The following is a 10671-nucleotide window of genomic DNA, read 5'->3' on the forward strand; positions in this document are numbered from 1 at the left end:
CTCAGTTGGGTTAACATACAATGCATGTTAAAGAAACAGTGAGGGCACCAACACGAAGATATTCCCGGTTAATTCATGATTCCTCACCTTTCTGTTTTCACATAGAGAAAACAGCTATTGTGTTCTCATTTTTTGTCAAGTCTCCACTGCCTCTTTACTATGCACACTTAATCTGTTCCTCAGCGTGAATGTTGGAGGACGTGTTCACTGATGTGTCCAGGAAAATGGGAGTAACCTGGAAAGAGGAATTGAAATTTTAATGACGAGCATCACCACCACCACCACCACCACCACGCTGACGGCCATGGAACACCTCAGACAGCTTAAATACCACCGCTAATTAACACAGAGAGGTGGGCTGTCACAGGCATGATGGATGTTCCAGGGGGGGGGCGCAGATCGCTGCTCTCAACCAACCAGCGCTTCCTTTATTAATCAAAGCCTGAGATGAAAGGCTCTCCCACACCTCGGGGAGAGGGAGATAGCAGGAGCTATTGTTGGGAGGGTTTCAATCATGCGCCATGAGCCTGTTATGTATTTGATCAGGGGGCATCCAAACATTTGTACGAGACACAACGTGGCTGCTGCTAGGCGCTTGTTTTTGTAAACCTCTGAACAACCCACATGTTTACACCGTCACCTGAGATTTACTAGTTGTTAGGTACATTTCTGTTTGGAGATCTTCTCCTTTTATCCCTGTGACAGAGGTGAGCATGTAGAGCGTTGGCTATCACTCCTCCTCCCTGATGGAGAACGCCAGTCTGAGCACACGGCAGCACTCCTACACTTTACCTCTGGACTGACTCCATGATCAGTCTGTCTCGCAGAGATGATTTCAAACCTAGATGATTTCAGCACTTTGTGTATGAAGATGGAGTGTTATCTCCCTCTCTCTGGTCGCCTCGCCATCTACCTCACTTAAGAAGGTCCATTGTTAAGTGCCAGGGGCCTGTGGGTGCTGTAAATCAGACTGCAGAGGGAGGGGATGTCTCCCATGGGGGAAGGCACACACTCCCAGCAGCCTTCGGGCTGATCTCATCCTGCCTATCCTAATGCTTTAATTAAGGAACTGGTCAATAGCAAAGAAGAAGGTGCTAAAGGGTATGATCTGCACTTCCTAACGCAGGACTGATGTGGCAATACCTACGCAGACAGAATGACAGGCCAATGTAAATTATTTCCTCCTCTCTGAAGAATGTGGGTATCAGCTATCACCGCACAGACGGTTATGACTGTTTAATCACCCAGTTTGACGTTGATACTTCTTACCTGCAGCATCAATAACAAATCATATTTCTCTGAACAAGACTGACTGCTGTGTTTATTTTTAGCAATCAGGTTGGATTTACGAACTCATAATTTGTGTTTGTTTTGACCTAAACTGCTTTTATGTTTCTATGCAAACTCAGATCTGGCTCATGTATTTTCAACCATGTTACTATCAGGGATTGGCTCGTGTTAGATGTGCATTGATCATCTGCTGTCTCAGAACAAGTGCCATGGGTATCTAATCTTAATGTCTTGAGGAACATTGTTAGCACACATTAGCTAAGGATACACCTCCCTCTTGTGGTGCAGACAAGGATCTGTTAAAGTGACTGTGTTGCAATGCATAGTTGTGCAAGTTGGTCATTGTAGGTGATTGATAATAATGAATCACTAACTATTTGTATTACTTGTTATAACTATCTTATCAACCTAAACAACTGCTATTTTATCAAACTGAGGATTTGCATCTAATTACTGAAATTGTTTTGTTTTTTGATCCAATCCAAAAACGGGAATGAGAGGTAGATTTGATTAATAGATCTAATAGGTGAGAGTAGTTAGTAGATTTAAACAGGCTGATGTTGCAGCCTCATCTCATACAGTTTGTAATGATTAATTGTCTCGTAATCCTTACCCAAAATTGTGTATGATGCCATGTTTTCGGTAGTCTCCTTGGAGATCAATTTTCTTTTGTCTAAAACGTTGTATTCAAGCCAGAATAATGTGGAGACAGGAGTAGATTACAGTACATTTTCTCACTCCATGACGAGTTGTTACCCAGGGTATTCTGTGAAAATGTTCAATACTGTAAATATAGAAAGAAATGTAGTTTTGGAGAAATTGGACCGCACATGATCACGGATGCCATCTGCTGACAAGATTGGTGCATTACATATTTCTGAAAATGTAGGCTAAAACATTCAGGAAGTAATGTGATATTTGATGACAAGTAACTTTGTGTATTATATTATGTTGACATAAGTGAAAGAAAATTGACATTTGTTTAAAAAGTGTAACAGCTTTATTAAGACTTGAGGCCCTAAAACTCCGTTCACTACAGTATGATAGACTGAGTCAAAATTGATTTCAATTCACCCCTGAAATGAGAAAAGAAGTGGGGCTCAAATTAAAAAATATATCTTTACTAAAACAAATTGTATACAATATCCTCCAACAAATACATGCAGAAGAAAGAAAAATGTTGACTAATCATGGCTGCTATACTAAAAAAAATGAAAAAATGGCAGCTTTTACTTTACACCTAACGGCAAGTTGAAGGATGTCTTGCCATTTTTCACAAGGAATCATCAGACTAAGGATTATAACTTTGTAAATACTTAGATTTTCTTTTGAAATGTAGGTCCCATACATACAATTTTCTACCCCTAGTACATTTTAAATATATATTAACTTCATAAAAAGTAGACAAGTCAGTGATGGGGCCCCAAAGTCCTTTCACATTATCTAAACATCTGGCGGTCTGGAAGTACCAGTCTAGAATACAATCCTCTACAACCCAGCTAACATCTTCTGTCCAGTGTTTTCAGTCACACTCTCTCACCCAGAGGCCTGAAGATAATATAATGCAAGTCATCATTGGACGAAACACTGCGTGGCCCCTCTGCTCATCACCTTCATTGAAGATGCTCAAGGTTAAACTGGAGATGAAGTGACACGCACTGTAGATCACATTCAGTCAGGTCAAGACAGAGGAGATTTCAAATCTATGGATGAGCCACGTTACGTTATCAACTGTTTGAATTGTTTTCTGGATTGTGAGGGCTAGGCTAAACTAATTGGATACAAGAACATTTCCCAAGTAAAAACTATTTTTAGGACTGGTTTTTAATCGAATTGTGTTCTTATGTAACATGCTTACCGAAACACTTTTGAAAGGACAGTCTTTCAAAGTCATAAGAAAACTGTAATCGCTGAGTATTAAACAATAAAACTGACGGTGCTTTCTAGGAACAGACAGAGTAAAACCATTCATTTATATTGAGTGGGTTATTACAGAAGCACAATTCCTGGAACAGACAGGTTGTTCTTACATCCAGTTCTTAAATAAAACAGCTTGCTAAATGTGTCCTTCCTTCTACTGCACTTCAACAGTGCAACCGCTTAACTGCCAGGATAAAAACCCTCTAAAACAAGGTAGAGCAGTGGATATGAGAGCCAACATAACTAAACTAATACCAGGATTAGTTTAACATTTTACATCTGAGGAGCAACTAGTTAACCTTTAGTGTTCTTCAACCTGTTTGCACAAATCACGGTTGTGAGTTGTTGTACCTCAGTTCTACAGCTGGGGGAGTAGCAGGTAAGACAGGCCTTTTAGATCCATTTGAAATAATGCGATCTTCTTCATAAAAAGACAATGATTTACCAGTTAGCATTTTACTCTGTAATGAGCCCATCTCATGTTTAAAATTGCGTGATATAAAATTACATCAAATTTTATTTCAGGTCACAAAACACCTTCACTATTGGACTGCAGTTATCTTTCCCTTATGAGCAGTAGCTGGTACTTGAAAAGCATTCGGAACACAAAATGAGAGAAATGAAACCCTAAAACATTAACAGTAATGTATGCGGGTCCTTTAGCGAACTGTCCATATATAGTAGAGGGCAGCACTGGGATGTTTGCGTGTCAACAGGATACCTAAGAGCTGCTGCACGATACATTGCATTCAAAAATACATCCAATGCCTCAGAAGCAATCCCCCGAAAATACCGGAAACATTTTAGATAAAATGATTTTTTCCCCCCCTCATTTAGTTATTGCCGTAATACAGAGACCAGTGAATGAGTCCGTCCACTTTGTGTCTGTATCGTGAAAGGAAAGCAGATAAGAAAAATACAAAAATCCACTATCAAGCTCTGTGAAGGAGCTGGCGAGGGCAAAGTAAAGTTTGGTTGTGTATAAGCTAGGCTGTTTTCTCGTTACAGTACTGTTGAGCTCCAATGTGCGACATTACTGAGCTGCAGACTGCTATCTGTAGGGTCTCTGTGTGGAGCGGGGGTCAGACAGTCAGGCGGTTGTTGGAAGGCTGTAGGGGGCTCCAGGAAGCTGTATGGGCAGATGCTTCCTGTGCGTACTGGCTCTCTTCTTTGCTCATCCCCACTGTACATAGCCGCCGGTGTCTCAGCAGCCTGTCTGTCCGTGAGAAGCTCTGGAGGCAAGGGTTTAGCAGAAGTTAGTGAAATAACATCACTGACATGGCTAACACATGGTTGGGTTTAATGCTCACAAAATAAATGAAGCCGAAACAAAGGCTCTCTAACCTGATTGCAGCGATCACACTGGTACGGCTTCTCCCCGCTGTGCACCCTCTTGTGTCGGTCCAGGTGGTAACGCTGAATGAACCGCATATCACACGCATCACAAGCAAATGGCTTCTCTCCTGTAAACAACAACAGGCCCATTATTTAGCACCAAGACTCATGGCATATTTGATCTGTTAGAGCCTGTGGGTTTCTTGTAGTTTAATACAAGCAGAGACAGATTCTTAAGGGTGGTCCTCTGGCTGAATAGTGGACTCACAAGTCAGCACACCGCCCTGTTTTCCATAAGTTACCCATAAATGCAAGTGAGGAAGGCCACATTGAAGAGGTGAGCTGTGGGTTCTCACCTGTATGTGTCAGTATGTGTCGCTTGAGGTGGTAGCTACTCCGGAAAGCTCCATAGCAGTGGTCACAGATGAAATTCTTCTGGACTTTCAAGGAACTGTCATCATCGTCCATTTCCATTGTTGGAATAAAATGCTAACAAGAATAACACAATTAGTTTAAAGTGAACTTAACATCAGGATTAGGTGTTTGCACTTTTGCATGTTGGCTTTAAAAAAGGCATGCTCTGTAAGTATCCTCACCTCGACTTTAACTTTGCTGGAGGATCCTGCTTTTTTGTGCTTCTTCTTGGGCTGCATATTCTGGTTTGCCTGCATGTCCTTTCCATCAGCCAGTCTTGATGAGTGGTAGTCCCCGTCTTTTCGGATCAACTTTAGGAGGAAGGAATGGTAGTAGGTTAACTGCACAGTATGCTAGCTCGTAATCAAGCAGCAAACACAAAGTCAGATATACAAGGTAGCACTCTGACCCCTTTAGAATGTACATGCTGTCTAAACCATTTTAATACATTTTAAATATTTCTGTAAAATGTAGTTTTAAGTAGATATTAATGTATTTTCCAACAACTACAACGCATCCTGTGGTCATCCATAAGGAGAACCTAATGTATGTATGTATATATATTAGGGCCGGGACTTTAACGCGTTAATTAAGATTAATTAATTACACAAAAATTAACGCATTTTAATCGCACTTATTTTTGCACCGCGGAACGTTTCTCACTGGATGAGTTTCAGGGGTACCGATTATACTGGAGCACCAACTAACGTTCATGACTTCAAACAACAACAAACCACAGTGAACAATAGTCAAACATGAACGAAGAAGCTGATGAGACCGCTTTGGTTGGCCCCGTGGATGGGACATTTGTTTTAAAAAACGGACGGATGGAAGCATCGATAAGAGCACGGTTGTTTGCAAATAAACAAATGTCCCATCCACGGGGCCAACCAAAGCGGTCTCATCAGCTTCTGCCCCGTTACTTCTCCGCTGCTTTCTTGTTCCAGTATGAAAAGCGCCCAACGGTATACTTTTTTTGCTCAGACGCGGAGGGATACTGACTTGATGTGAAAAGTAACTTACAATTCTACCCGTGGTATACGCTCAGTATATCACGGCTAAGAACCAATTAGATTGCTTGATTTGACTTGTCCGTTTTATAATAACAAGTAACATGTCATATACTAAAATCTGATGACCATGGATCAACATCTGTCTGTTATGAATCAATGAACAAACAAATTGATATATGTTTCTTATTATTTTTAAATATATCCACTGAATAAAACTGCTGTTCTGAAAACATATCTAAAGTGCATCCAGAAATATGTAATTCTTCTTATTGTGTGAATTGATTTTTAGATGTAAAATGAAGGAACATATTTGTTTACAATCAATAATTAACTTTTGTTTGCTTAATTCTATATTGGCAAATGCAAACTCAATGACTAGACCTTTTTATGTCGGAAACCGGTGCTGAACTAAAAATGTATAGAAAATAGTGCAGGTCAATGCACATTGTAACATTAGATTGTATATATATATATATCAATGATAAATACCGTATTATATAGTTATATACCAACATATGTTATAATACGGTATAATATAATGTGTAAGAAAACCAGAACAACAAATTCGGATGTGTGCAATCAAAGGACACCACTCCCTCACAATTATGGCCGTAAATGTGGGTCATGCTGCTTCGATCACGTGACAGGGAGTCTGGCCAATCACAACGCTTCCCGAGAAGCTCTTCCGGTGGCGTTTCCTGTCAGTGTTTGTAAACTGAGAAAAAATTGGAAGTGCGACAAGAAATAATAACCTACAAAACTCTAAAAATCAAAAGGTAAGCAGTCCATTTGCGAAAGAATTTCACTCTCTGCTGTTTGACCGTGTTTATACTCTGCTACACGCGTGTTTGTGAGCGCTGTAGCCGGGGAGGAAGGTGTTATTTAGCGGTCGGCGCTGAGCCTGCACGCCCTGCTGTTGTTGTGTTGTCTGGGGCGGGGGGTGGGGGTGCTCTCACACAAGAGTTGTCCCACAACCCAACTACTGGCTAGCTAGCAGGTTAGCCTATTCTGTTGTGTTCAGCAAAGCCTCTCAGCATGCTGCACACTTTAAAAGCCACCGTCTAAATAGTGTGTCCAGATATAAACTGCATTACCCAATGTGCTCCCGATTAATGAATAAAGCTCATTTGTGCAGAGAGGTTCGCTTTTACAAAAGGATTTCCTTCGTTTTTATGTCGCTAGCTAGCCCACTTGTGATCAAATGCATGTTTTCTGCAAAATAATTTAAACCACACGGTTGGACATACATATAACAATTAATATTCAACGTAAAGATAAATGGAAACGTGTTTTACTTAAGTGATGAATAGCAGTGTTTGTTGACCATCAAAGCCCTTGTACACGGTCTCTAAAGGTAAACATCTGATATATATTTTTATTCACAGCCTTTGATATGAACTTAACACAGAAGACTGCAATACTTACAAACATCCATCTCTTAAGACTTCTGTGAAAAGGCCAAACTGTGTCTGACCATTGTAAGCCTTGTGCTTAATGCCACACCATGAGAGGCACTTCTTTCCACCATAGCTCTCTTGGTAAATTATAAAATAAAAATGTTGAAAGGTTTTTGATGGGATATAAACTTACTTCTAACCAAGGAGTTCGTTTTTTTACAAATGTGTCAGTACATTTAACACAATGTATTGAACCTAGGCAGCATCCTAGAGGATCAAATAAGTAATTAATTTTTTTCAGTAACTCTTTACGTAGGTACAAACAGCCCATGAAGTCATGTATTTTAATCCTTAAATCAATCCATTGCACGGTATGTTCACCATTACACACTACAAAATACAACATAAAAGCACAAAACCGTGTTTGTTCATCATCAGGCACAGCTTTTGACTTGCACCGCAGGTGTTTGGGTTCCAAAACTCGTTGAATCTGCAACTTAGGTGCCAGATTGTATTGCATGAAATCGATTTCACTGTTAACTGATAAACTGCTACTACTGAACTCTCAGACACCTCAATAATTCTCCCCATGGTTTTGAAATTTGATAAAAGACAATATAACCTTCTAAGAAAGAAGGCAGTACTTATTCAAAACCTTATCTTATCTGCGTGGATATTCTTTGAAGTGCCATTTCTACGGTTATATAAGGACGCACTTTAGCTTTGATCCGTTTAACTGAAACATCACATGGTGCCTGTATTCCATTTTATTATGCCCATAAACATTGAATCTAGGGGAGAAACAATTGTAATTTACAGTGAACTTGCCGCTCCGAAACAGCAGATTCATTTGAGATATTAAAAGAAAAATGTATCAGTATTACACCACAGTATGTTAGAGTAGTTCCTCACATTTTGTGCATGAAGCATTTGTTTCATCAATCTTTTCTACCGAGATTTTTGTTTTCTTTTTGACAGTTTCCATTTTCCCTTTGGACGTCATAACACATCAAACTAAAATGATCATGGTGTATTCTCTATTAGTCAATTAGGATTTCATAATGCAAAGACGAGATCAAATATGTTTATATATATATATATAAAAAATACAGGATTGATCTCAAGGAAATACTTTTGTGGTGTTTGGTCATTATCATACAATGCTTTAGAATTGCACCACCGGTCATTGAGTTAAGGGATTCCCCAACCTCAGTACCAGACTTGCTTACCTGAAATCCAATTCACTCTTCAATGATTAACTGACTCCTGAACTCTTTGTTACTTCAAAAGATTCATCCTTTTGGTTTTGAAACATCACAAGAGCCAACATAACTGTCTTACATCATGGTAGGTCTAGACCTATTTACGCTCTTATCTGCATGGACATGTTTTCCAGCATCAGATCCAGGGCTAATAGGACCCCCCTTATCTTTAATCAGTCAAACAAACGTCACATCGTCCCTTTATCACATTTTATGATACCCTTGACAATTTAATTTAAGGTAGATCAAATTGTAATTGATAGTTCACTCGCTGCTCTCAAACAGCAGCCTATTTCTTTTAGATTTGTGTCGTTTATATGTTTTGTTATAACCTCATGTATGAAAACCTTTTGTGGGATTTATCATATCTACAAAGTTTTCTTTTGTTGTTCATTGTTTACCTATTCCCATTGGATGTCTTTATTTTTTCTCAAAGTTTTATTTTTTCTTCTGTCAACCATTGAAACGTGGCGTGAACCAAATCACTAGGGTTGTCTTGCCTGATAAACAGCCCTTACTAAGGCTGGACCTACATTTCTAGTGGTATATCCAGATTTGAAACATTTATTAGATTGGTCTGGTTTTCCAGCATGGAAAAATTGTCTTTACTCTACTTTCAGGCTTTGGCCCCTGATGATTTGGGTGGGTGTGGTCTCTTCTGTTACCCCTCATCCTAAGTGAAGCCCCCTCTGTTCCCCCCAAACACACACGCATTCAAACCACGGCGATGACACACCATACAAACAACTCTGTTCGAGACCATATGAAATGGGTCAGTTGAAGTCTCTTCATCTTCAGAATCACCGTCATGTTTTTAGTTTGTATTTCCATCCTGATTGCCAGTTCATTTCTCTGTTATTCCCATTACTCAACTCCCTCTCTGTCCCCTGACTCCTTGTCTCTGTGAGGAGTCCTGCGGCCCCCCCTTTCTGCTCTGACTTGCTGTTTGTGTTGCCAGGCCGGGTTGCTGGGCTGCGAGGCGGTGCTGTCCAGCATGGCCCTGATGCAAGCCAACAACATCCCAGGCCAGAAGAGGATGATGTCACCCTTGGGTCAGGGGCACAGGCCCAGTCCCGAGAGCCACCAACCCCACTCGCAGCAAATCCACAACCAACACGGACACCAGGTCCACCACCAACAACCTCACCAAAGCCACATGGGCCACCCCTCAGCCGGGAGCTGTCCACCGCTGGTAAGAAGGCAATGAGTCTGGGCAGGGTCACTCAGGAAGCCTGTTAGAGCTATTCTTTCTACCTTTGTAAACTTTGCCATCAGGAACAAAATGTGAGCTGTTAATAGACGAATGTGATGGTGATGGAAATAAACGTAACTAGACTTAAAACTCATTCTGGAAACGGGTAGCACCAATTCTCTGGTGAGACTCAAAAGGAAACGTCCATTGGAGTTGTTTGATAAGATTATACATGTGCCCTCTCCCTCCTATTTAGACTTTATCATCACTATGAAACATTTTAAACATGATTAATAATACACTCAAATTTAAGTTGTAAGTGTTTATTAATATATTTTATAACTTATCCAATGAAGACATTTTGTAATATTACAACTATTTTTCCTACACTACATTTGTTATGTATATATTATATATATATATATATATATTAGGGCCGGGACTCGATTAAAAAAATTAATCTCATTAATTACAGGCTTTGTAATTAATTAATCGCAATTAATCGCATTTTTAATCGCATATAAATATTTGACCTGAGAACAGTGAGAAGCAATTTTTTTCACATGGATTTTAGTATACCATTGAATAATGACTGAATACATAAGCTTAAGCAACAAAACATTGTTTATTTTTTTTAAGGATGTTCTTAACCAAGACCAACAGAAAAGTGCAATTTTTGCCATAAAGTGTAGCAATAGCATATTTAGGAATATAGTACATTTCAGAGATTCAGGTAGCCTATAGGTAGGTAGACCTTCTGTAAACTATAACACTTTGTTTTTTAAGTATAACACAATACTTTCAAGTACGTTCAGAACATTGGAAACCCTGACTATTAGAAAACATCT

The 10671-nt window shown here is 39.7% G+C and overlaps 1 protein-coding gene and 1 long non-coding RNA gene across 2 annotated transcripts; one reads left to right on the forward strand and one right to left on the reverse strand.

Annotated features, from left to right (window-relative positions):
* Positions 1-3709: 3709 nt before the first annotated feature.
* On the reverse strand, positions 3710-5385 carry znf740b (zinc finger protein 740b). Its single transcript, XM_010779388.1, has 5 exons — positions 5353-5385; positions 5142-5270; positions 4902-5034; positions 4555-4673; positions 3710-4442 (listed from the first exon to the last, which is right to left on the reverse strand). The coding sequence occupies exons 1-5, from the start codon at positions 5383-5385 to the stop codon at positions 4293-4295; spliced, it is 564 nt and encodes a 187-aa protein (XP_010777690.1). The 3' UTR covers positions 3710-4292.
* A 1227-nt stretch (positions 5386-6612) lies between these two features.
* LOC104952549 (uncharacterized) lies at positions 6613-9846 on the forward strand. Its single transcript, XR_799120.1, has 3 exons — positions 6613-6748; positions 9252-9403; positions 9590-9846. It is a non-coding gene; the product is annotated as an uncharacterized lncRNA (long non-coding RNA).
* Positions 9847-10671: the final 825 nt, after the last annotated feature.

The sequence above is a fragment of the Notothenia coriiceps genome, unplaced genomic scaffold (assembly GCF_000735185.1).
Source record: "Notothenia coriiceps isolate Sejong01 unplaced genomic scaffold, NC01 NC01_scaffold00020150, whole genome shotgun sequence".
Taxonomy (NCBI): domain Eukaryota; kingdom Metazoa; phylum Chordata; class Actinopteri; order Perciformes; family Nototheniidae; genus Notothenia; species Notothenia coriiceps.